Source organism: Sander lucioperca, chromosome 21 (genome assembly GCF_008315115.2).
Source record: "Sander lucioperca isolate FBNREF2018 chromosome 21, SLUC_FBN_1.2, whole genome shotgun sequence".
Classification (NCBI taxonomy): Eukaryota; Metazoa; Chordata; class Actinopteri; order Perciformes; family Percidae; genus Sander; species Sander lucioperca.
Genome location: NC_050193.1, coordinates 12446712 through 12473553, shown reverse-complemented (window position 1 = coordinate 12473553; position 26842 = coordinate 12446712). Strand labels below are relative to the sequence as shown.

Below are 26842 nucleotides of genomic sequence, written 5' to 3'. Positions count from 1 at the left end.
TTCAGTAAGAAGTGTAGTTCCGGGATCTGGTACTATTTCTCAGGATGGAAAGGAAAAACCTTAAAGGGTGTAAGGATACAACGTGGCTGCACGTCGCTAGCAGGTGCATAACGCAGGGAAATCACAAATACGAGACGAGTGATGGCATATTCCCCTTTCGAACGACAGAAGACACGTTCGCCACAAACCATAACCTTGTGCTTTTACTAGGATAATGTCACGGTAAGTTATGCTAGCCGGCCATTGTCCACCGTTGTATGTAACGGTTAGCTCAAAGCGAAAGGTAGCATATAGGCTACTGGCTAATGTTAACAGCTGACAACTCTGAGTAAATACATTAACGTACATTGGTCTCTGTGAGACGGATTTTAGGAGTTTTATCAATTCGTAGGCATGGTTTATTATCGTATTCCACGTTTTGTGTGGTATAATTTGTATATACACGTGAATGTAGTCGGTCAAATGTGTGTTTGTATTGAAAAAGTATTGCTCATTTTATGGTTTGACGTCATCTGGGGTTTGACGTAACGGCTGAGCGTTCTAGGACTGTAACATAATGTGTGCACACTTGCATACAAGTAACGTTAAGCAGCATAATTTCATAGCACCTCCAGTGATATTTTGGCTTTATCGCGCGTTGATCTAACGTTAATGAACCATGCACAACGTTAGCTTTTCAGCATACCATCTACCATTGGTCAACAGCTGACTGGTTTAACAGATGCTGCAATTTACATTAAAACTTAAGAATCTGTTACACCCTAACATGTAGGCTACTGCTTGTGTTACTGTGTGTGTGTGTAACCATGAATACCAAATCCAGATGAGTCACTTGTTGCCATATATCTACTGTCTTATGGATTGGTTCTGTAAGTTAGAGAAAATCAGCTTTGATTAAGAGCTGCACGTTGTTATGATGCTCTTTCCCCTGCAGAATGATTTTCCTACCCCTAAATTTCCTGGAAAGTGGTGGATTGGGAGATTTTTCCATTATCTTCTTATTTCCTGCTCTTGAGGAAGCAACATTTCTGTTCACCAGAACAGTTCTGGTGAACAGTTCTGTGTGTATAAAAACTGCCAAAGAGTACAAATGACTGTTGTATGTATCATTATTCAGCCAAAGCTACTGTAACTTGGTGGGGCACGAGCCGGTAATTCTGTCAAACAGGGCTGTGTACGTGGGCGTATAACATGAGTCACCATTGTTGTGATTACTGTGAGGAACAACTGGAAGAGGTGTTTGGATAGGGGAGGGGGGTGGCGGTAGGGCAGCCCAACAGGGCAACACAAATTCTGTTATCAAGGTAAAATAATTTGGTTGTTATTTTTCCTTTGATAATAGAGATGTGTTACTGTTGGGCTGCCCTACTGACCCCCCCAGATGTAAAGGAAGGGTTTCCCGGAACACACACTTGCTCGCTCTCTCTCTCTTTCTCTCTCTCTCTCTCTCTCTCTCTCTCTCTCTCTCTCTCTCTCTCTCTCGCCCTGTCTGTACAGCAGGATGTTACTCTTTGTTTTACTTGCAGCAGGGTGTTGACCAGTGTGTGCAAACACAGGTGAGCGCAACCGCACCTCAATAATAGAAAAGATCCTTTTGTGTTAAGAGTAAGATGGGAAACATCCTATTTTTGACCCAGTCAAGTCCTCTGCTAAGTCAACATAAGTTATTTGGTTTCTTCATGCTGTTTCTGGGAGTTTCATACAATCTGTATTGGGTTGGACGATATATACACACACGTACTGTGAGATCATATACATTTGTAACGCGTCCCATTTTGCAGTCTCTGTCATGGTTGCTGTCTCTTCAGTATCTCTGGTTGTATTTGGCCATTGTGGGGATTGTTGTAAATTACAGTTGAATGGTAAATAATAACATACCTATAAAAAATCTAATAAGAGAACACAAAAAACATAAATGTGCTGCAATTTATTTTCATATATCTGCCTAAATATACCCAATATGATGTGTGTGTGTGTGTATATATGGTAGCCCAATGTCTGCAAATTATATTGGTTGGCCTCTATTCTTTACATATAAAGTAATGTTTATGAATATAAAGTTGTCAATGGGGGATTCTGTTTACTCATCAATCAATTTTTATTTGTCACATAAAATCGTACGAGCTTCAACTTCTATACAATGTCAGAAAAGTAAAAAACAAAACAAAAAGACATTACGTTTCCATAGAGGCCATGGTGGCATCTTCAATTCTCTTCAATGTCTTCAATGTTTTTATCAGACCAACCCCAAACTATTCAGTACAGCTGCAAAGATTAATCGTTTAGTTGTAAACTATTAAATTAATTGGCAACTATTTTGATAATTGATTAAATGGTTATTTTGTATGTATTTTTATATTCCTTGTCTGGAATTTTTATTCTTTTCTTTCCTTTTTAAATATTTTAAAACATTTATGTTCATTTGTAAATTGGTGGCAGTCATGTACAGCTGTCTTTTAATTTGAATGTTAAGTGGGTTCCTTTTACAAGCACTCAGGGTTTTTTTTCCATCCCACCTCTGCATTTTCTTATGTTATTTTATATTTCTTTTATATGCACAAATAAAAAATAAAAACAGTCGTTAGTTGCAGCCCTACGATTCAGTATACTATCACAGAAGACAAAGAACAGCAGCACATCCTCACATTTGACAGGGTGGAACCAGCATTTGTTTGGCATTTTTATTTGAAAAAATGATTTGAGCGATTGAATAGTTGCTGATTATATTAATGTTGATTTGCTAATTGATTAATTAACTTATCATTTCAGGTCTAACCTTTGCTTCCCTCTGCTGCATCATTTTGCAGTAACATTGTCAATATGTGCAACAGTTTGCAGGAGGGGCTCAGTCGTGATGCTTTTCTTGGCAGGTGATTAAACTGTTCGTGTTCTTGTAAGGGAGTCACTCCAAAATCCGTACTCCCCTGAGCTAAACACAGAGCTAGCCTGGAAGTACTGGGCCATCCTCCAAACCTCAAATTGATTTCTCATCTCTCTTAAGTCCTAAATCCCTCTTCAGATGCTGCAAGCCTGCTGCTGGAATGAATCATTTTGGCAGGGTGTTTGCATGCTGGTGAGCCTCTTTTGCAGGTTACGGTTGTTGTGCTGTTATGTCTGCCTGTGTATGTCTGTGTGTGGTTTGTCAGTGCTTACATTCCAAATAGTGTCCCCTCTCAGGATGCTTAGTAAGAAGGTGAAAGCAAGATGTTATGATCTTTTTATTAGCATCCAAAGGGGAAGCCCTTACTCAATGGCTTAATTCTTGACATAGAAACTCTGCCTCTTGTGCAAATAATTGGTATTGACTATCCAATAATCCGGGGATAATAATCATAGAATAATCATTCAAAACCTATTTGGACAGCAGATCATTAATTGTGGTATTTTGGATGTATTATTTGGCTCTGATGTGTTTATATGCAGTACATGTTTAACGCTAGTACAATTTTATGAAATGGTCATTTGTGTATAATAGCCTGTACAGTCAGCCAATAGGCTGAGCTGACATTGCGTGAATGAAAAAGAAAATCCAGGGACACTTAACATTTTTCCATTGTATTGATGCATTAAAAAAACGATGTAATGGAGGTGGCATACCTGCTGAACTTTTGAAGACCGAAGAATACTGCCAGAAGAGAGTAGTACCCTGTCAGTGTGTTTTAGTTAGTCATTCATTTTCAGAAAATCTGAAGTGTTGGCTGACTGATGTGCTTGAGATAGTCCTTCTTTATATGTGGTATAATCAGAACCAAAATTGCCAGGGCCTTGGATGGGTGTAGGGTAGAGCTTTGTTGTCACCATGAGAAGAGATGGTAATTGGCTCAGGAGTGCTGTAAATGTTTATTTTTCCTACTTTCTGTTATTTACTTTATTACTGTTCTAATTATTTGCATAGTATTTTCTTAAATGAGTCATTGGAATTGTAAGGAGACCCTTTACCATTGGACGGTTTGTCTTACAAGAAAACTAGTTTTTAAAGGAGCTGAGGCTCTCTCCCAGTATTCTCACAGAATGTTTGTTAATTTTGCCGCTGTTTAAAAAATGGAGCACACTAGGGCTGGGACGATATGCTTCTGTCCTGATTCGATGGGTGCCGATTCGATTTGTATTGCGATTTTCATTTATTGTGATTATTCCCCCCCACTCCTAGCGTGCGTGCGTGCACACACACACACACACACACACACACACACACACACACACACACACACACACACACACACACACACACACACGCGCGTTTCACTATCTTTGTGGGGACCCGTCATTGACATAATGCATTCCCTAGCCCCTTACCCTTACCTTAACCATCGCAACTAAATGCCTAACCTTAACCCTTACCCTAACCTAATTCTAATCCTGAAACCAAGTCTTAACCCTCAAACAGCCCTTTACAGTGGTGGGGTCTAGCACAGACACACACACACACACACACACACACACACACACACACACACACAGTTAAGTGAGGTAATTAGCCTCTGGTAAGTACAACAGTCATATGGCCATGAGAAGAGTGACAAGAATGCCCCTCTTTCTCTCTCTGTATCTCTTCCTCTCTCACTTAACTGTATTTGTGTAAAACTTCTGAAACTCTCCTTTGAGTAATGCTTGAAGAAGGAACGGTGCTTTGTTACAAGATTGTTGGACTTGAGAATGGACTCATTATAAAGGTACTTGTGTAATATTTAAAAAAAAAACAGGACTGATATTTACAGCAAAAACTCTGCCTTGGATGGATTGCCACTGCAACAACTAAATCAACCATATTAATGCTGACTTGTCCCGAGAGCGGTGCTACAGTATGTCTTACATTCACCCACAGACACATGGAGCACTGATATCTGGAGCACTTTGGGGTTCAGTGTCTTTCTCCAGGACACTTCGTCTTGCTGTTTGGACGATCCTGAATTGAACAACCAACCTTTTCTCTTACTCTGTTGTTCCTTTTTGCAGAGTGGGTGCTATCTGCTGACCTCCGTTCTCCAGAGTGACTGTGGTATTTGCATATAGAAGCCATCCACTATTACCAACAAAATGTCAGGTAAAGATTTGTATGAATTTGGTGCAAAAAACACTCAATTTGAAGAGGGGTCTCTCTCTGTAAATAGACTTATTAATGTCCACAAATGCACACTAACCTTGGATTGCTAAAATTACATGAATAACATAATACAACTATTTACTTTGTATATATTTAGATATCTCATTTTTGGTTCCAACCTGCTTTGTTATTGTCAAAATGTCCCTGTAGTATTTATCATATTTTCCGTTTAAGTACCAGTTTTTTTCTAATTTATGAATCTGTGTCTGTTTTAGGTACCTACACACCAGCCCCTGGCGGGCCATTCTCTGCTCTCACCCCAAGCATGTGGCCCCAGGACATTTTGGCCAAGTACCATCAAGTGAGGATGTGACTTCATGTGTTGCTTATGTGCAAACCTTCATAAGGTTGTGTGACGTTAAATAGAGAATGATAAGAGTGACTATTTTGGAACGAGAGCAAAAAATGCAATGGCAAGCTTCTACCTAGGGCGACAAAGACAAAAATGCCACGGGAGCTTTGTCTTCATGTGACACTTACATCTGATCTGTTCTTACCTGGTGTTTTAAGATGCTTAGAAAAGCTGCTGTGGCCATCTTCAGTTGCAGTTCTTCAACTTTGGTCTCCTAATGAAATGTATGTTATTTGTTTGTCTCTACAGAAAGAGCCCTCAGAACAGCCTGAACTCCAATATGATGAGTTTGGCTTCAAAGTGGACACTGAAGGTAATGTGTTCACTCACCTTGACATATGAACACATGTGCCCACTTATTCTTCATTTTCCACATTCCTCAATCCCAATCAAAAAACACAAATGGAAATCTTTATATCTGAGGACAGTAATTGCAACTTCTTTATTTCTTGCTTGAGGGCGGGGGGGGACAAATGTGTTTTGTACCACTTTAAACATTAGTTTTTTTGTTCAAAGCCTGTTCTTGTGTAGTGGTTCAGAAGCCTGTTTTCTGTGCTTAAATTATCCAATATTTTGTCTGGCAGCAGTATTTTTCCTGCATTCTTCTGATTGTTGATACATGCCACGTTGGCTGTTATCTTTGCTTAATAGTTAACATGCACACCACAAATGGTCAACTGCTAGGACAGTTTATGTCTCCCATTCCGGGAGTTTTATTTTTGGCTTTGTTATTTAACCACTTGTCTCTTATCCAATACCTCAGTTCAAGAGGTGGAATGGGGTTTACTTATTTATGTTAATATTATGATTTCAAAGAACACAAAAACACTGATATATTACTCTGCTCTCACTCAGACCATGGAAAGCTCAGGTCTTGGCTGGGCGCTGAAGGCTCACCCCAGCGTGAAGACCCCCAGCAGCGATTGCGCTGGCAAGCCCACCTGGAGTTCACCCACAACCACGCGGTGGGTGACCTGACCTGGGAGCTCATTGATCCCGTCCTCCCACGCTCGGAGCGGCTGCGTTCCCTGGTGCTAGGTGGCATACCTCACAGCATGAGGCCACAGGTACGTAGACTTTCTCAGCATGGGAGAACTATTTGTGTCGTTGATTAGAAGTGTTAAACATTGAGATAACATACTATACTAATGTACTGTATAATACTGTTGACGATGGGCAGTCCATTTTTCTGATGTAAGAAAAAAAGAGTGCTACAGTTGCTTTTTAGTATTTACATTAATCAGGTCAAGTCACAAAACAGCGCTTTTAAAGATGTTTTGTTTGTTAGCTATGGATGCGTCTGGCTGGAGCACTGCAGAAGAAGAGGACTTCTGAGATTTCTTACAGAGAAATCATTAAGAACAGTTCCAATGATGACACCAGCGCATCTAAACAGGTAAAGCTACTGTACACATCGCCAGACATAATGCAGATTTCCAAACAAGCAATAAGCAACTACTTAAAGGAGCTGTGTGTAGGATTAAGGGGCCTCTATTGGCAGAAATGGAATATAATCATGTTTTCATTATTGTAAAATCACCTGAAACTGAGAATTGTTGTGTATTTGTTAACTTAGAATGAGCTCCGTATATCTACAGAGAGTGGATCCTCTTCCACAAAGCCCGCCAGGTTGCACAGCTATGTTTCTACAGTAGCGTACGTTACCTGAAGGCCACCATAGGTTCTCCTACACGCTTGTAAAGGAAGAGGTATTAAGTTAGTTGCAATCTGCAACCTCAGTTCTAGATGCCACAAAATCCTACACACTGCTCACTTTTGGATGGGATCAAAAAATCTTTATTGGCATGTTTATACATTATACAGTTTGGTAATTTGCTACCATAAATTGGTGTTTTAAGCCCCCAACGTTGTCTTCCATGCAGCGCTGAATGGAAGGCACTAGGGTTAGGTGCCTTGAAGTCGACGGTGGGGGCTTAAAACACCATCGAGCCCATAAATTCTGTAAAGCCCCAAAACGCATGAATGAAGCAGCCATTAATCTTCTGTAGACATAGAGGGTAACACATGGTGCCACAGTACAGGGAAGATGCCACAGTCAACATGTTCACAACTACAGATTGAGTAAGAATTTAGGTTTAAGTTAGTTTTGACAGCCAGTGGTGGTGAGGTGGGTGGTATCACATAAAGGTGATATTGGTGCATACCCTTTTATAGTCATTTATTTCCTCACTAGGATACTGCTAGATAGACAGACAGATGCAGAAGGTAATGGAGCAATCACTAACATGGCTCTATCCAGTTAATGCTATAAAGTCAGAGATAACTTTAAGTCACAATTAATTGAAATAAAAAAATACCCTCAAAATAAGATCTTGGATAACAGGTGCTCACATTAACAAGGGTGAATACGAGGCCATTATGTCGTGCTTTTCTCCAACCTCCCTTCTCCAACCTCTCCTGCTGTTTTTTGTAATCATGATGTGATTGTTCCTTGTTAACCTCTGTCCCTCAGATAGAGAAGGACCTATTGCGGACTATGCCGACCAATGCGTGTTTCTGTAGTCTGACCAGTGTTGGAGTGCCGAGGCTGAGACGGGTACTGAGAGGCCTAGCCTGGCTCTACCCAGACATTGGGTACTGTCAGGGCACTGGCATGGTGAGAACACATATACTGAACCCCACAAACAATGCACACACGCTTGTTGAAGCACTTTCATCACATATGCATGTTTTGCTCTTGTCTTTCTTCTTGTCTCCCCCATCAGGTGGTTTCCTGCCTGCTGCTCTTTCTTGAGGAGGAGGATGTGCTATGGATGATGTGCGCACTGATCGAAGACCTCCTTCCTCCATCCTACTTCTCCTCCACTCTGTTGGGCGTCCAAACGGACCAGAGGGTTCTTCGCCAGCTCATTGTTCAGTACCTGCCAGCCCTCGACCGTCTTCTGCAGGAGCATGACATAGGTAAGGATGGGTATTAGGAAAGATAGTGAGAGTGTGATGCATGGAGTCAGATAGGCTACATGGGCATTCAATGAACACTAGATTACCCACCACCTTTCAGCCTTCTGCTGTGCATTAATAATAATAATATTGAAATTGACAAATGTTCTCGGTGAAATACACCCTCTGGTGTTTGGAATTAGTATAAACTGTATACAGCATACAGTATGTAATCCCCTCCTTATACATCCAGAGATATCACTGATCACAATGCATTGGTTCCTCTGATACAATTGGTGTTAGCAATTAGTATAAACTGTATACAGCATACAGTATGTAATCCCCTCCTTCTTATACATCCAGAGATGTCGCTGATCACACTGCATTGGTTCCTGACATCATTTGCCAGTGTGGTGGACATCCGTCTGCTCCTTAGGATCTGGGACCTGCTCTTCTACCAGGGCTCATTGGTGCTCTTCCAGGTCACACTGGGCATGCTCAAGATCAAGGTATTTGCACTACACTACCTATTTTCACAAGTCCCTGAATACTCCCTGATACAGTTAATTTTGTGCTGAGATGCTTTAGAGTTATTTTATTGTTTTCAGTGTCTGCAGTCACGTGTTTGATTTTCTTGGATAGAAGATGATGATTGTCATGTTAGAGCAATTAATGCCAACAGACATTATACACTCATATAGCCAGAAACCATCCCAAGCGAACTGTTTACTCGCTACTCCTACTATTGACAAAAACTGTATATGTTGACTATTAGTCCTTGTGAAATTTACCCCTCTACCCCAGGAGGAGGAGCTCGTATCATCAGAGAACTCTGCGTCCATTTTTAATACTTTGTCGGACTTGCCAAGCCAGCTGAGAGATGGGCCTGCAGTTCTCGGGGAGGCTATGAGACTAGCAGGGACACTATCCCAGGAAACACTGGAAGCCCACCGGCACAAGCACCTGGCCTATATATTAAATGAACAGACGCAGCTCAACAATGGGAACACAACACTCAACACCAATCTCAACAAGGTCAGTAGTTGTGTAATGTGTCCATTCTTTCAGAGTTTTCTTTTCAAAATTGTTTAAAAAAAATTATTTGTGCTGCGTTTGTATGTGTTCAGGTGGTGAGGAGACAGTCCCTGCGCAGGAAGTCCACCCTGAGCTCCCTGTTGTTTGGGGAGGATGAGGCAGATGCCCTGAAATCCAAGAACATTAAGCAGACAGAGTTGGTGGCAGCCTTGCGAGAGGCCATATCCCGCACTGCAGAGCACTTCCACTGTCTGGACCCACGTCACTCCAGCACTGTTAGTTCACACACTGCCGCACAGGAACAGTGTAGTTTATGTCCTGTTGTGGACTATACATCAACTAAAATAAGAGCATTAAGAGACGCCTCCCTTAAGATGCTGGCATGTCGGACTAAATGGTTCAGTCCTAAATGTAATATTGTAATACCATAATTTCATTCAGCAGCACCTTACATTTTCATTTAATTTTAACCTGACTTCTTCCATCTCGTCTCTCAAGGACCTGACTCCTGACTACTCCATGGAGAGCCACCAGCGAGATCATGAAAACTTTCTTGTGGTTTCTCGAAACCGACGGAGACGGGCAAAGGCTTTGCTGGACTTTGAGCGTCATGATGACGATGAACTGGGCTTCAGGAAGAATGACATCATCACTGTGAGTCATGGCTTGCAGAGACACACACAAACACAACACTGCTTCTTGTTGTTTTTCCAACCATGTACCCATACTGTACATACCCATCTTAAACAGCTGTATTTTTCTCTTTCAGATCATCTCACAGAAGGATGAACACTGTTGGGTTGGGGAGCTCAATGGCCTTAGAGGTGTGTGCTTTTTCTTATGTATCAACAACACTCAATCGCCATCTGGATAATGGATTTTCTACAGTATAATCCGTTTTACAGGTCAATTGACATACATTTTCTCTGGCTCTTTGTAACAGGGTGGTTTCCAGCTAAGTTTGTGGAGATCCTAGATGAAAGAAGCAAAGAGGTATGGAACTAGTTACTTATCATCTTTAATAAGGCAAAAGTGTTTCTATGCTGACTTTGATTTTCCCAACGATCCTTTGAATGTTCAATCCATGTGATATTTATCTGTGTTTTCTCACATTCATCTAGTATCCTGGTTATTAATTGATAGTGTCCTAAAGAGTGATTTTTCCTTTTGTGTCTGTCCCCAGTACTCATTAGCAGGGGATGACTCTGTGACCGAGGCAGTGACAGACGTGGCCAGGGGCACACTGTGTCCGGCCCTAAAGGCCATCTTTCAGCACGGTCTCAAGAAGTCATCTATACTGGGAGGGCCTTGCCACCCTTGGTTATTTATAGAAGAGGTCGGAGAGCTTTTTTTTTTTTTTTTTTTTAAATGGCACCACATTGCATTGTTGTATGAAATTCACCATAGGACTTAAACAGATATGTTGTTGATTTTAAATCCAGCTCTGTGTCATGGCAGTGTGGACAGTGTGTTTAGATGAACAGTGTTTGGCTTCCCTCTGTGGCACCAGTGCATGGAGCTCCAAGCGGAGGTCTGCCAAGATCCACCAGATTGTGCAAAAAGCGCCACCCAGGTCGCCTGATGGCAGACCTCCCTGGGGAGCTTGGTGCACTGGCACCACGGAGGGAAGCCAAACAGTGTTCATCTACAAACCAGCTCTGTGTCATCTTTGTGTGGGTAAATGATCCCTTTAATTATTCATTGTCTTTTTGTTTTCTCTCAGGCGGCCAGTAGAGAGGTAGAGAGGGACTTCAACTCTGTCTACTCCAGACTGGTGCTGTGTAAAACCTACAGGTAAAACCGTCATTGGCTCTTCATTTGTTTTGTCAAACAACACAAAACATGAACATTTAAGATGGCTGTGGTCGATTATATTTACATACACACACGGAATAAGGAATCCACTTTCAACTTCTTCTCTTCTGGTATTTTCCAGGTTAGATGAAGACGGGAAAGTGCTAACACCAGAGGAGCTGCTATACAGAGTAAGTAATAATTTACTCAATGTGTAAATAAATTTTAAAAAAAACCGGTACATTTACTTAGTGTGCAGCTTGATTTAAGATTAAAGTTAAGTTGATTAAAGTTAAATATTTTCAATTATTTCATGGACATGAAACATTTGTCCCAGCTTCTTATTTTCCCATAGTGTTATTTATTGTCCCATTGTATGTTGTCTGTGGTGTCTGAAACTGTCTCTCATAGATGCCCTGCCCTATTTAACTGTGCACCAAATGTATCTACAGGTATAAATAAAGTAACCTGAACCCTTCCAACAATAAGTTCGTTACTTCAAAGTAGTGTTTGTCATGTCTGTAAATTCAGCCTGAATGTTAGTAGGAAGTGCATGAGCGCCCTCTGTCTGCTCTTCCCAGGCGGTGCAGTCGGTCAACATGAGCCACGATACAGCACACGCTCAGATGGATGTCAAATTTAGGTCACTTGTCTGCGTCGGCCTAAAGTGAGTTCTTAGAATTGAAATCATCACTGTCACTCTGGACATTGTAACAGAGAGCACAGGCTTACAAATGTGCAAATCCACAAATTATGAGTTGGCACACACACCCTCAGGTACCCTTGGTTCTTAATGTGTGTCTGTCCCACCAGTGAGCAGGTGCTGCACCTATGGTTGGAGGTGTTGTGCTCTAGCATGGCTGCTGTAGAGAAATGGTATCATCCATGGTCATTCCTTCGCAGTCCTGGATGGGTACAGATCAAGTGTGAGCTCAGGTAAGAAACACTTAACTTTAAAACTACAGCCTGTTTTGATTCTATATATCTCGGATTTAGAGAATATTAAAATCTCAGATAGAGCATTCAAAGTTGTTGACTGTGGTCACTTTGAGCAAACAAACCAGGAATAGGATAAGCTGCTGACAAACTTAGTACTGAATTACTGATGTTGGCTGGCATTATTTAGTGCACTGTATCTCCACTATCTTCCACATTTACCACACATAATCCAGTCATTTGAAAATATCAGTGAATATCTAAAAAGGGGTTTAAGAACAAAAATTAAAATCAAATGTACGCATAATGACCCATGGAACAAACAATGACCAGTCTACTGTTGTTGCTTCTTCAGGGTCCTATCAAAGTTCGCCTTCAGCCTCTCCCAAGATTGTGAACTACCTGACAAGAAAGAGGTGAGCCAAGGAGATTACCTCAGCATCCCCATATAGAGGAGCAGTAAGCAAGTCTTACTATTCAAAGACAACAGTATTCAGGGGAAGAAAACGTTATGACTTTATGCTGTTTCAGAAATCCACTATTCTGAAAGCCGAAGTTATCGATGTGCTGGTTCAGCATCACCTCTTTAGTTGGGACCTCTAGGTAACATGTCACATACAAGACTGTAGATGCTTTAGTATCGTCATTAGTTACTAGTTTACTTATCTGCTAATTTAAGACCGTTACCCCATCCCACAAATCAACTTATTCTATATGTGTGCTCTTCACCCAAATGTATGTACCTTTTTTCATTTGATCTTTTTAAAAGCAGGCTTTTGCATCATCTTAAACAGCATTCTTTAAAAGTTGATGATTGGTGCCTGGTCATTAGTCAAACATAACTGAACTGCCCTCTCTGGTGTAGTGTTGATTTTGTCTTTAGGTAAAAGTGTTCCACATTTCTTTCCTTTTTCTAGGAGAAGGAGCAGAGACCACTGAAAGAGGGAGTGCAGGATATGTTGGTGAAACATCATCTCTTCAGCTGGGACATTGATGGCTAGACACACAGCAAAACACGACTGAATCCTACTGTCCTGTGTGTTTGTGTATATTTGATGTCTCTTTACCTGTTTCTTACAGACTGTCAATTATAAATTAGACACCGCTGTCTGCTACAGTAAACGACTACTTCACAGACGATCTGTCACGTCACCTTTCAGCATTGGACAAAGGTTGACCAGTTTGTATGTGCTGAAGCATGTGTGCATTAAGGTGCATACGTTGTTTTAATTCAGACCCAGTGTAGGATGTTGCACTACATGCTGAAAACTACATATACTAGTAAAACCCTCTGTAGTACAGAATAGTCTGTACCCATGGGACTGGAGCACTCGGTGCGTCCAAACAGTAAGTATTTCTTCAGCACTCACTGCTCTGGCCATTCAGCTTTTGATAGCTAACTGAGTGCATGTGTATGTGCAGGAATGAGACATTCACTCAATTCTCTTGCATCAGCTGTGTGTTTGTAAAATACACCAGCACGTCATCACCAAGACAAACACTGGGCCTTTTAACATGGTCCGAAATACCCTGTAAATTCCCAAATATTAAGACCAAAACAGAACATTCCTATACACGGAGCTGTGAAGTTACAAACTATTTTTTGAGAGGAATGCTACGTACCTCACTATCATGAATTCCACAAAATATTTCATTAAATACTAATGTTGCACATGCCAAGTAAAGCCTTTTCAAAATTGTAATACAAGACTATGGGTATGTGTGCTACCTTAACAGTGGTAGTGAACAGTCTGCACTTGTATGACAAAGATAAATACTTTTTTTTGTGTTACAATATACAGTAAATAAATGTTACATATAATTTGTAATGTTTTTGTATATAAAGTAAACATATTTTGCTTGTGACTAAATTGCCCTTGTAGGTTAAAGCAATTCAACATAGGACTTTATCATTCTTACTCTTATTTCCAAACCGACCTTTAGTTCTGACTTAAAGCTGCACATACATCAGAAAACAGGGAATTGTCTGTTTTATTTATTCAAATTGTTGACCATTCTTGATAACGGTAGACTGTAAAGTAGGGACTCGAGAAGGTTGATATGATAATGTTTCTGTTCATCAAAAAATATATACTTTTTTTCTTCTAATTTTTGGATACTTTGCTGAGAGCAAATATTTTGTTGTATTGGTTTTTATTCCTGCCAAGCTAATTAGATCTTGCAGATGTTTTCTTTGACTTGCAGTGTTAACTGTAACTTCCCTGTGTGCAGACATTTCACGATTGTAGCTATTTTAGCCTGTGTAAAATCACATAGATTATCAAACCTTTACAATCAAAAAACACAAGAATACTCTGCTGTCCGGTGTCTACTCAAAGACGATCCAGCCCGCTGGTGCCACTTTCCATCTGTAACACATGGAACTGATAAGACTACACAACACTCCTAAGCATAAGTGAGTTGCAGTGCGTTGGAGAAAAAGGACACGATAAACATTGAAAACCCATCTGTTTTCCTGTTAAATTATTCCAAGTTAATAAATATTTTTTTTGCTCTACCAAACAAAATGCATAGTATTAAGATGTTTGTCATTTGAGAAAAATTCACATAGAAAAATAAACGCTGTTTAAAAGTTCAGTAAAGCCTGTTTATTAATGGTCAGCTTTTTTAGCCGCAAAGTGTTTAAAATGTCATGTTAACAGCAACAGGCCATAACGCATGGGGTACTAGAGTGACAAGTAGCACTGCAATTACTGCATGTCTTATAATCATGAGCAACTTTGAGTGACAAGATTATGTGCTGTATTTGTTTGTACTGACACTATTTGTATAAGGATTGTAACATGGCCGACACTGCTAGATACTGCTGAATCTATGCATGCAAGCGAGAGTAGGTTGAACGATCGATGACCATCAGTGAACCTTCTGCATGTATGCCAAATAAATAACTGACAATTATAAAATGTAACCGCTTATTTCCATATATCTAGAATTTGAAATCACTATGTGCCTTCTGCTACATTCATTTATGATTTGCATACATTTTGTACAATGGCATCTTTTCAATAAGAGCACAACTAACAGCTAATTTACATAATGCAGTATAAATAGTACATGAATTGTTTTTCATTGCAAATACACAGGGAATGCATGGGGGAGTTTCACGTTATAGCTGCTCATATTGGTACGGGTTTTCGGTTTAGCCTCCCTCCCTTTCAGTGACATTGAGCCAGAGGACTGAATTGTAGATTTCACAGACACACAAAATATGGATAAAATTAAATAAATCATCATCCTGAGTGAGGCTAACCTCAAAAAAACACACTGCTTTCCATCACCAAAACAATTCAAAATAGTAAAGGCAGCTGATGTTAAAATGCATTAAAGGGTGTATGCCTTTTGGTTTGGGACATACCCCTTTGTGTTCCCTTTTGAAAAAAAATAAAACTATATGACCTGGTGCAAAAAGGCAAGGAGTGATAAGACAAACATATGTGTCCTCATGGTTTGTGGAATGAGAGCAATTAGTGGAGTGATAGCAGAGAGAGAGAGGGGGGGGGGGGGGGGTACAAGGGTCAAGAGGGTAGTTCAGGAGCCTCCTATTCCTGATGAGGAGGGAACTGCTGTGGAGTTGGTGCTGCTGTTCTGGCCTTTTCCTTTATGCCTCTGGCCACCCCTTCTTCTTCCACCTCCTCCAGACTTTGGCTGCAAGGGAGAGATAACCAAAACACTTGATACTGTAAGGCACCTCCAAACCTCCAAGTGCATTTGAAGTAGTTGATATGGAAAGTGGTAATATTAGGCAAGATATGAAAAGAACACGAGTGGAAAACATTGTTTCCTGAAAATGTATCAAGAAACAAGATCACCAGGTTATGAGCTGAACCATCTTGCTTAAGCCTCTTTCCGACCAAGTAGTTACAGGACCGTAGTTATAGGAACAGTCCACTTCTAAACAGTTCTACTAACTACTCTCCCCCAAAACCGGTTTTACCATTTGAATTCACACTGGCCAAGTGGCCATAGGAACTGACCTTTTGTTATTATAACACAGCCATCTAACCACCACTATGAGGAAAAGACCCTGTCCTGAAGTAGGAGCTGAAAGAGTTACAGGAGCTGTGGCCAGAGGAACTTAATAATCCCCAAATTGGTCCAGTTGGAACACGAGAACAAAATGGTTCTAGGAACGTTATGTTCTAGGAACTGCAAAAATCCCTCCGGTCAGAAAGCGGCTTTACACAATCTTCCCTTTTCAGGTTCTCCGCTGTTCTTTTTCATTTTGAATTGAACAATTTTACCTTGTTCTCTTTGTTGCCCTCCTTTATCTGAGGGTCTTCGTCTTCCTCTCCCTCTCCCTTTAGGAAGCCAGCCACGCAAGCAAAGGAGGGGGAGAGAGTATGGAGGAGTGATGTGGCATGACACAGTTAAAGTTTAGGATGAAATAGGACAAAATCAAAGCAGAAGAAACAAATGGGAGGAGGACACAGAGCAGGTAACAAGTTACAAAAGAGCAGCAATGTTAGGGCAAGTACACAGTAAAAAGGCAGCAAATCCAATGAAACACAAGAAGATCACTACCACACAAAAAAAAACACCTCATATAGTAACATTTTTATTGACTTGTCTCACCGGTTGTGTCGCGTCTGGGATGTTTGCTGACTGTGCTATCGTTGCTACATCAACACTGGCTGCCGTGGTGTCGTCCTCTTTTCTCGGCAGTGCCTTCTTTGTAGACTGCATTTTGATTTGTGGAGGTTTGGAATTTGATGGTAGATTATTGGTGGATTGCAAAAGCTGAAAATAATGTGAGACAGTATTTGAGTCTCAACAAGATTTTAAAGGTCCTATGACATGCTGCTATTTGGATGCTTTTATGTAGGCCTTAGTGGTCCCCTAATACTGTATCTGAAGTCTCAGAATTACAGCCACTAGAGCAAGTCCCACAATGAGCTTTCCTTAGAACGTGCCATTTCTGTGTCTGTAGCTTTAAATGCTATTGAGGAGGAGACGGGGGGGGGCAAGGTGGAGGGTGGGGGTGTGGCCTTGACCAACTGCCATGCTTCGCTTGTTTGCAAGCCATGCTGTCTCTCTCTCATGGGCGGGCCAAATTCTCTGGGCGGGCAAAGCAGAGAAAGGGCAGGTAACCTTCCTCCTTATGACGTCATAAGGAGGAGATTCCAGATCGGCCCATCTGAGCTTTCATTTTCTCAAAGGCAGAGCAGGATACCCTGGGCTTGGTTTACACCTATCACCATTTCTAGCCACTGGTGGACCATAGGCAGGCTAGGGGAACTCACATTAATGTTAAAAAAAACCTCATAAAGTGAAAATTTCATGCCATGGGACCTTTAAAAAAATCTGTTACCCATGACTTTAAAAAAACATTCTACAGATCTCAGCCTGAAGCCCTATCTGGATAGAATATGTTTCACAGGGGAGAAGGTAAAGTAAATATCACCAAGCCATGTGTTTAAATCCTTTACTACAATTATTAGACAATAACTTCTACAAAAGTTTTTTATTTATTTATTTTTTTTTATTTTAGAGAAGGAAATAGTTTTTTTTCTTGTCTTTTACCTACTCTTAAATACCTAATGAAAATAACGTGTGGTTATAGTAGTCTGTGCAAATTGTAATTCTTGGTTGTAATGAATTATCATAGGAATGGAATTCACTATTTTCTGCTCTTACCCTGTGGGAACTGGCCATCAGCATTACAGATATTGTCCTGAAAAATTTCCCATTTAATAATTCGGGCTTTAGGCACATCATTGTAATGGGAAAAATACATATCTTTGAACTTTGATTTTGTCAGTACTGTGGCACAAGTGCTTGATCTTCCAGAAGGCTGTGTTACCTTGGTGATGGTACCCACAGCCTTGGTGCGTCCCTCCCTGAACACCAGCCTCTGGTCGCAGTGCAGGTACTCCGGGGTTTTGATGAAGCGGAAGTGGACTGAAGCCTTGTCCCCTGTCCGTAAGCAGTCTTTGTTCATAGACAAGATGGTGGCTGTCTGCCTAATGCTGCCACAGTGGACTGAGTGGTGGGTGAGGACAGAAAGGTGATTGGATAGAGGAAAAGAAAAAAAGATGAGAGAAAATTATTACAAAGGCAACAGGGAGCCACTAAAAGACGCGCATGCACTTAAGTGTGTCTGTGAGAGCATTATTTGTCAGTGGTGAGATACTGCGCTGTACTTCTATCAAACGTAATCACTGTGTACAACCCTTGAGAAAATGATGTAGTACAAATGTCCATTATTTCAACAAAGCAGCATTTAAGAAATATTAAATGCTATTTGGAAAGTTGGCTACAAATCTTCAAGGCACTCGAATGTGCAGCGATAACATAAAGCTGCTGCGGAAACCCACAGAACATGCACTTTTGTTCCAACTCCTTGACACTTTTCCGCATCATTGTTACCCACCCATGGCCTGGTATCTGGGGGATATCGTAGTGGGATGATGCAGTACCAGGATCTCAGCCTCAAACTCCCAAGTGGCCTGTGGGCACAGCCTTGGGGAAACCATCACCATGCCTTTCCTTATGGACGAACGCTTGATCTTTACAAAGAGGTGAAGATGACAGAACACTGTTGTCATCAGTTCTCTAGATCATATCTCAAGATTAGATCTATTAGATCAGTGGAGTGTGATAAGAAAGATGGAAGAAATGAGGGTAAGAACCATACATGTGACCATGGTGATACAGAACCTTCCCCAATAACACAAATACAGCACACGGTTTGAGCAGCCAGTTAATTAATCCATCATAACAAAAACATGCAGTCCCAAACATTCCCCCTAGAGGCTGCTGTGGGAGATTTTTCTCCTCCTACCTTTTTGAGAGCAAATGAGGCAGTCTGGCCACCTCTAACCTCCTTCACGGGCATTCTTTTGCGGTGGATTGATTTGACGGCAATGGGGATGAAGCTGCCCAAGGGGTCCGGCCCTAGTAGCATTGTATCATTCAGACGTATGAGTCCACGTAAAGTAGTTCCTGATACTACGGTTCCCACTCCCTGAGACATAAACAGAACACAAGCAGTGGTTTAGATTAGAGCTGAAGATCTTTCCCAGAACCCGACGGGTTCGGTCTTAATTTCTATAATTTTACACGGGCTCGGGCCGGGCTCGGGCTTTCGCTCCGGGTTGCGCGGTAAATGAGCGGTCAGGTGATGCGTTTCGATTAGCGCGAAAATGGATGCTGAGGAGGTGAAACGGAGGCTGGCCTCTGGAGGACTTATTTTATTTCTTTGTTCCAACTTCCAAGTGGCCTATAGCCTATGTTAGTCATGAGTGATGTTAAAAAATTTATAAATGACTCATTCTTGACAAAAGGCAAAAGAGCTGTGTGCGTGCGCACATTTGAATAATGTCGGGCTGTAAATGGGTTCTGGCTTTTAAAAAGCTGTCAATCAAAATGTACTTGTCGGGCTCGGGCCTTGTCGGGCCTAACTTTTAAGGCCCGATTACAGCTCTAGTTTAGATAGCATTTGCTAGGTACTGTTCTGTATGATGTGTGAGGTTTGTACCTGTAGCATGATATACCTCACTTATATAATGCGCACAGTGAAATGCATTTAGTGATATGTCACTGGTCAGAGTACCGGTACAGAGTAGGTGTCGTCTATCTGAAACTCAGCGGGCTGGTCATCACGGTAGGAGGTCCTGGAGGAGAGCAGGTTGAGAAACATCTTGAGCAGGTCCATGTTCTCTCCGGTCACATTGGAGATCTGAAAGATGGGACACATCCTGGGGGGACACAACACACACACGGGTTACAGAGGATCATTTTCATTCCTACTCTGAATCTGGCTGGGAAAGACTTTGTACCTCTCCGAACTGAAGTTCGACGCCGTGACTATGACGTCGTCCTTGTTCTGTACCAGGACAGGGATCTTCCTACAGCCGGGGGACTTCAGTAACCTCTGGAGCAGCTTCAATGTCTCTGTTGTGAGCAAAGCAAGACCACAAGAATTATAGCACATAATAGCCTGATAATGAGCATAGCACAATGAGATGCACAATTACAAATCAAACACATCAACGCATGGTGTAGGAAAAGATAACAGCATACCGACACATACTTACTAAGCTCTTCCTAATGCTACATTGTGTTCTCAAATGTAAGTGAGAAATATAGGTAGAGTTGTAAAAGGGACTCCACAGGACTGACCTTGCAGGATGTTGGCTGGACACATGTCTATCTTGGTTACCACTACAAACACAGGCACATTCAGGGCTAGGGCCAGGCCCAGGTGCTCTTTGGTCATCCCTACGATACCTGCATTACTGCCCACCTGGCAAGGCAGGGAGAGAGAAAAGTCTTTGTCTATATTTTGATAAAAGAAACAGGGGGAAAAAAGCATTTGTTGTACATGTGGACACTAACAATCATTTCACATTTGGGTAAGTATTAAAACTGGTTTAATTCAAAGTTTGAATGTTTCACTACATGTGTATAGATAGACGTATGAATAAATATAGATAAAAACAATACATGCAGGCAGACATTTTGAGTTTTTTAAATATATGGCACCCATTAGGGGTGTGACGAGACACTCGACTCACGAGATTGGGGTCACGAGAACGAGACGAGATTTTAACACTAATTTAAAGAAAACTTAATTTAAGAAATATGACTGGAAAAATAGTCTTTACTCAGAGAACCAAGGTTACGACATAACCAAGCGTTTCATTGCAGCAGTAAACAAGGAAGAAGGGTGCTCTTGGATTGATTTATGACCATTTTAAGACGAGGGGAGAACATTTCTCTTTGTTTAATATCATTCAAATTAAAGTAAGTTTTGCTTTCTGCTTTCGACTCATTTAAAAAAAGACAGAAAAAGAGAGCAATCTGCGCGGGTCAGCGCTACACTGAACTGCACGCTGCAGTCCCTGTGTGTGTGTGTCGGGCGCGAGAGAGAGAGAGAGAAAGCAGCTGTATCCTCAAACGTTCTAACGCTGGGGTTTTACAGGCAGCTTTTTACAAATGCAACTCTGCTACCGCTCTGCAAAAGTGAACTCAGAGTCAACTTTGGCGACAGGGGGTCTTCTATGCTAATTTAGAGCTCCAAGCCAGACTCGTCTTCAAAGCCAGATGTATTATAAGCAGGGGCGATTCTAGTTGCTTATGTTTCAATTTGGGTTCTAATCTGCGCCATGAAATTAGCAACTTCTTCTCTGGGGACTACCAACATTAAACTTCACAACCGCACTCCTGCTCTCCCTCTGACAGATAATATGGAGACTCAGCCAAAAGCGGGAGTCTGGGACAACCACCTCCGATTGGCCGAAACTACGTTTCTGTTAACCTTTTCCTTGACGGGGTTACAGGTGCATGGCATTGGCGACAGCGACACAGGATATTAAACCTGTTTCAAGCCCTTTGAACCTGTTTGTCCTCTGTCACTAACAGACAAGTTCACAAAAAAAAAACGTTTTTTTTAATTGTAATTTTTAGGGGGGCTGAGATGAAATTTAGGGGGGCTTGAGCCCCCCTAAAACGGGTCTAAAATCGCCCATGATCGCCCATGACAAACCAGGTTAGACTCCATCTACTGGCTGCTGCTCTGCACTTGTGACCGATATCGCGAGACAATTTTTACCTCGATGAGAAGTCTCGTCACATTTTAATCTCTCTTGGACGAGATCTCGTCACACCTCTAGCACCCATTCATGATACTACCACCAGAATGCCAATTTCCTAATTGCCCACACACACACACACAAAAACTTCTGAAACCCCCTTCTCACCATGAGCATGCAGAAGTCAGGCAGGTGTCCAGTCATCCCAAACACGGTGGTCTTGAGGTATTTCTCATGGCCAGCCAGGTCAATGAAGGTTATCACTTTGGAGGACTTCTCACAGATTTTGGTCCAGTCCAGGCTTCCTCCATGACTATCTGGTTTGTTCACCACCTAGTGGCATTGTTAAATCCACATCATTCAGCACCACTCATACAGTAAGCATCTCTCTCGTGGTTGTTGCCAGTTTCTGAGGGAGGCTGCCAAGTACTATAAAAGGTTGTTGTCTAAATCAGTGGTTCTCAACCTGGGGGTTGGGACCCCTAAGGGGGTCGCAAGATCATTTCTGGGGGTCACCAGATGCTTGGGGAGGAAAAAAAAGACTTATTTTAGGCTGGGGAATGGTCGCGACTCGAAAAGGTTGAGAACCACTGGTGTAAATAACTGGTACTGAGGACTGGTGAATAGCCCCTGAGCAAGAGTACCTAAACTCCAACTTATAATGAATTTATGGTGCCATACATGCTACATTAGCTGGTGAACTTGGATCACTCATCATTCACTTCTCTTTTTCTGGATACCATCCTTTGCATTCCCATGCCTCTGCTCCTACACTTCTTGTTCAGATAAACCTGCTTCACTTCTCTAGGTACTGTCAATATTTCCTTCAGAATATCAATGCATTTGAAAACCTCATTGTGTGGCAACAAACTCAATCATTTAAACTATAATTCTAATGCTTTAACAACTATTCTTTTATAAGCTTCCCTGCTCTGCCACCTCCCCACCCCTCACCTGTCCCTCCTGGTCAAACCCCAGGATATCGTTGCCCACACTGCTGGTCCTGCCACTCTCCATCTCATGTTTGTGCCTGAAGAGCTTTTGGCGGGCAAAGCCCCTGCCATTGTCCAGCTCTCCATGCGTTAACACTCCCAGCAGAGTACTCTTACCAGCATCCACGTTACCCACGACTGCAACCCTGAGGGATAGAGGAGTATCAAAATGTCACTGAAACTGTCCAAGGAAGGCATCACTTTCTGACATGTCTCATTAAAGAAAGCGAAACCAATGTAGTGAAAAAAGAAAGGAACTATTATCATTGCCTAGGTATTGTGAGTGGGATCTATTTCTGGATTGCAACCGTGACCCTTTTTATTCTGATCTCTGACCACTCACCTGACCTCCAGGAAGTCCAGCTCACCCACACGCCGGCGGATCAGATAGTCGCGTACCAAACCGGCAGCCTCATTGCGCTCCCGGAGCGTAATAAGGTCAGCATCCACTTGCTCACACATAGAGCGCACCGTGGCTGCTGAGGCCTCCATATCCCTCTCATCCAGGCCCCAGTCCCCACCATCTACGGCAGAGAGACAGAGGAGGGAGAAGAGACAAGAGCTAAGTACACAATATAACAAGCGGACGCTACAATTTGTCCAGGTTTTGTAAACTGCTTTGGCACAGATTGACTGCAAAATTGGAGGAAATGTGTTTTGTGTTTTTCTCACCTGAGCCCATTCCAACCACATAGATGGTCTCTCCGCATCCCTCCTCCATCCTGTCCCGTAGCTGGCGAAGTAACGAGTCATATTGCTCTCCATTTGGGCTAACAAGTGCCAGCTATTGGGTTTGTGCATGCAGGCGAGAAAAGAAGAAAACAGAGAGAAAATGAACTGTTGTGGGAGCTATGACCCTGGCTGGGTGGTTGCTCTATAATAAATGTATAATCAAAGCAAATCCTTTTGCCAATGAGTTCTAATCTGTGACAGTCATTAACTGTTCAAAAGTTGGTGGTGATTGCCCAAGGTGTGGTTGCTTTCAAGAGAGACAGTGACTGCACTTCAAAGTAAGCAGCACTCTGGACATTTTTCCCTCAGTTCAGACAACTCTTTTATATTATATGTAGAAAGGAAACCTAGAGGGAATGGCAAGTTCAAAAGCTGCTCTCCACACATAAATAAAGCTGTCTCTAGTCCAATGAAACAACTCAATGTTACATGTGAACACACTATTAGGCTAGTGGGAAGGCATCAAATACCTTGAGATACCCTAACTAGAGCTTAGATCAGGCCCAAAAGATCAAGCCCGACCCTACCCGAGCCCGTGCACGTTGTGTCCGAGTCCGGCCCGGCCCGACACATTAACTGTAATCATGAGCCCGAGCCCGATTTAAACCCGACATTTTTTTAAATACGTGGCCCGTTATAACTGGAGTTCTCAACTACAATTCCGAGTTGTTTGAACTACAGAAATCTGTTTAGAAGGGGTACTTGGAGAAGTAACAAAAGAGGACATTGAAGGATGACTATCGTCTTTTCTGCCATGGCAAGCCTGCTTCATGTGTCTATTCATCGTCCCTGTTTTTTTGCTGTCATAGGCGAGCAGCGTGCCGCACTTAATGCACTCGACAAAGCCAACACATATGTTGTCACTGCCCACGACTTGTTTAAAATGGTTCGATACCTCCGACTTTCCTCCAAACTTGCTCAAAGGTAGGCTAATTCTCCTGTTTTTATTTATTTATTTTTTTTACATTTTCAAGCTCCATGTTGCACTTATAAGCTACACAATACAGCACAGCAGGCCCGGTGTGATGCGTGCGAGTGGAGGAGACGCTGCGCATGATTATGGCATAGCTTTCTCCCCACCCAATTAGGCTAATAAAGTAATGTTAAAAAAACACAAATGCTTGATCAAGGGCCCGGCCCGAGAATAGTGGCGAGAAATGTCGGGTCCAGTTCTGGCTCGGGCAGAGAATCTAACCTCTAACCCCAACCAGACTGAGAACAAAGCACAACCATGCTTTTATTTTCTCTAAGGTCTCCCACATATAAAATAAATATAAAATCCCACCTATACAATATTTTACTGCAAAAGTGGTTAAACTGACAGATATTGTGACAGCATCCTGTTGAAGCCTCTGAGCCTCTTCAGGAAGTAGAGCTGGGTTTAGGGTTAGGTATTTATAGGAGTGAGCCACCTTGACATCCTCCCCTTTGGTGGAATCAGGGGTCAGAGGAGGCTTAAGTCCCACGGAAGTCCACAATCAGCGCCTTCATCTTGCTAATGTTCAGCTGCAGGTGGATCAGTTTGCACCACCCGACAAAGTCATCCACCAAACCTCTGTATTCCTCTTCCTGTTGTCCACTGATACACCCAACAATTGCAGAGTCATCCAAGAACTTCTGCAGGTGGCACAGTAGGCTTTATATTTCACAATTATTGTTTTCCTCAAATCATTTATCAAGAAAGAGAGAAATAAAAGAGATGGAGGGAGGGACTGCTTTGTGCTGGAGCTTGTTGCTGGAAACAGTCAGCTGTTACCCAAACTCCTGGGCAGTTAAGTGCTTGTGTTTCGTTTTTTACCCTCGTAGTTTTTAAAACGTTCTTGTGACAGCGATAGAGACAGTCAGGCACGCAGGGTGACGTCAGGTTGCGGGTTCTCCAAAAGTTTAATCAGTCTCAACTTTTTAGGACTGCGGGTTTTTTCGGCTCCCCCTGTGGCCCCACAGCCGCAGCTTAAACGTACACTACCCTCATTCAAAATTAATGGAAAAACTATTGTTTTCGCCGGACCGCGCGCGCGTGTGTGTGTGTGTGTGTGTGTGTGTGTGTGTGTGTGTGTGTGTGTGTAGCTCATAGGCATTGTTGCTGCCGGTATGGTCCAGCAGGCTCACCTGTTACCTGGCCATTATCTTGTTGCCCTCCTGTATTTCATCCGATTTCATCAGCCTGTGTGTTTGTGATGAGGTCATGTCAAGTCAGTGTTATGGTGTGTGACAAACCATTACAACCCTTGTTTGACAACGCAATTTTTTGATGTTGCTGTGCCTTGCTTTAGTCAGTATCACCAGACTTGGTTAGCTAGAGACTTGTAACTTAGTAGAATTATGGTGCAATGTGCTTCGACTCTTAACAAAGCAACAAATGTTAGCGTTAACGTTAAGCGCTTGAGCATCAGATGGGGCTAGCCTTAGCCACTAACTAGATATTTTATTTAACGTCAGCAAAAACAATGCCCTGCGTCCTGGTCTTGTATATTTTTGGTACTACAGGCATTTAGTAACGTTAGTTAACGTTACAGTATGGAGCAGCATATGGTGTTTGTTAGCTAATTAACGTTACATAGCTAGATATTTACGTAAACGTACATGCAAGAAACACATACTTTAATTGGTTCATTCATTCATTCCCAGCAGCGCCATAATATCAAGGGCCTTTCTTTACCTTGTTGGTGAAGTCAACCCCACGGCCCTCGGGCTCGCCATTGATCATGTCCCCGTCCTCAAAACACTCGTCTTCGTCCTCGTCCCCGCATCCTCCCCGGTCTGGAGCAAATATACTCGCGGGTACTAAAGCATCAGCCAACGGTATGGAGCCTGGGCTTATACCCGGCTCATGCGCCGCTGCTATTGATGCCATTTCTATGCCAGCCTTCAAGCTGTCCCGATTGTTGTGATGACGGCTGGTAAACACGCATACACGCTAGCCAGCACAGTGACCGCAAGCTCTAAACGCTACCGTACAGCTACGTTACAGATAAGGTATACGTTAGTCAAACTGTATCACCTCACTTTTCCTAACATTACAATTACGTGCTGCGTAGCCGATATGCTGCCAGTTTGCATTGAATCCATTTAAAAATACAATTGCCACCAGCAATATTAATAAGGAAGGAAGATGTGGGTGTGTATGCCTTTTTACTTCCTATTCACCAATGGTATTAAAGTCAATGTGAATATATTAGCAGTGGACCAATACCATAGTGAGAGGGTTGTTCATATGATTATAAAGTGGACCAGCCCCTCACACAGCAGCAGGGCTGGAGCCTGGTAATGTTTTTGTTATGGTGTAATCAGAGTGTAATACTCATGTAGGCCAACTGTAATGACAATAAAAACAAAGATGCTGTCATGCTCTTTTGGGTAAATTAATTGTCAACTCAATAACATATTTTTTTATCTGTGAAGTATTCCCCCTCCTGGCCCTGTAGAAGTTAGTTCTGACAAA

At 42.1% G+C, this 26842-nt stretch overlaps 2 protein-coding genes across 9 annotated transcripts; one reads left to right on the top strand and one right to left on the bottom strand.

Moving 5' to 3' along the window:
• On the top strand, positions 1 to 14720 carry sgsm3 (small G protein signaling modulator 3). 4 transcript variants are annotated; one of them, XM_035996507.1, is made up of 22 exons: positions 38 to 222; positions 1501 to 1556; positions 4957 to 5044; positions 5320 to 5405; positions 5706 to 5769; positions 6312 to 6523; positions 6745 to 6852; positions 7930 to 8073; positions 8183 to 8378; positions 8721 to 8866; positions 9162 to 9392; positions 9485 to 9667; positions 9891 to 10046; positions 10162 to 10216; positions 10336 to 10385; positions 10576 to 10728; positions 11116 to 11186; positions 11329 to 11377; positions 11768 to 11853; positions 12000 to 12122; positions 12478 to 12538; positions 12654 to 12994. In XM_035996507.1, exons 3-22 carry the CDS (start codon positions 5038 to 5040, stop codon positions 12723 to 12725), a joined length of 2253 nt encoding a protein of 750 aa, XP_035852400.1. In that variant the 5' UTR covers positions 38 to 222; positions 1501 to 1556; positions 4957 to 5037; the 3' UTR covers positions 12726 to 12994. The 4 variants fall into 4 exon arrangements, with proteins under 4 accessions (XP_031158282.1, XP_035852400.1, XP_031158283.1 ...); XM_031302423.2 differs by lacking the exon at positions 12654 to 12994 and adding an exon at positions 13040 to 14720 and having other exon boundaries at positions 39 to 222; XM_031302424.2 differs by lacking the exon at positions 12654 to 12994 and adding an exon at positions 13040 to 14720 and having other exon boundaries at positions 39 to 222; positions 1498 to 1556.
• Positions 14709 to 26506, bottom strand: gtpbp1 (GTP binding protein 1). 5 transcript variants are annotated; one of them, XM_031302429.2, is made up of 14 exons: positions 26060 to 26506; positions 23341 to 23452; positions 23012 to 23192; positions 22631 to 22814; positions 21845 to 22009; positions 20265 to 20388; positions 19922 to 20036; positions 19696 to 19840; positions 18925 to 19107; positions 18514 to 18649; positions 17944 to 18122; positions 16716 to 16880; positions 16320 to 16441; positions 14709 to 15976 (listed from the first exon to the last, which is right to left on the bottom strand). In XM_031302429.2, the coding sequence occupies exons 1-13, from the start codon at positions 26252 to 26254 to the stop codon at positions 16361 to 16363; spliced, it is 1965 nt and encodes a 654-aa protein (XP_031158289.1). In that variant the 5' UTR covers positions 26255 to 26506; the 3' UTR covers positions 14709 to 15976; positions 16320 to 16360. The 5 variants fall into 5 exon arrangements, with proteins under 5 accessions (XP_031158289.1, XP_031158286.1, XP_031158290.1 ...); XM_031302426.2 differs by having other exon boundaries at positions 14709 to 15788; positions 16385 to 16441; XM_031302430.2 differs by having other exon boundaries at positions 16320 to 16435; positions 26060 to 26505.
• Positions 26507 to 26842: the final 336 nt, after the last annotated feature.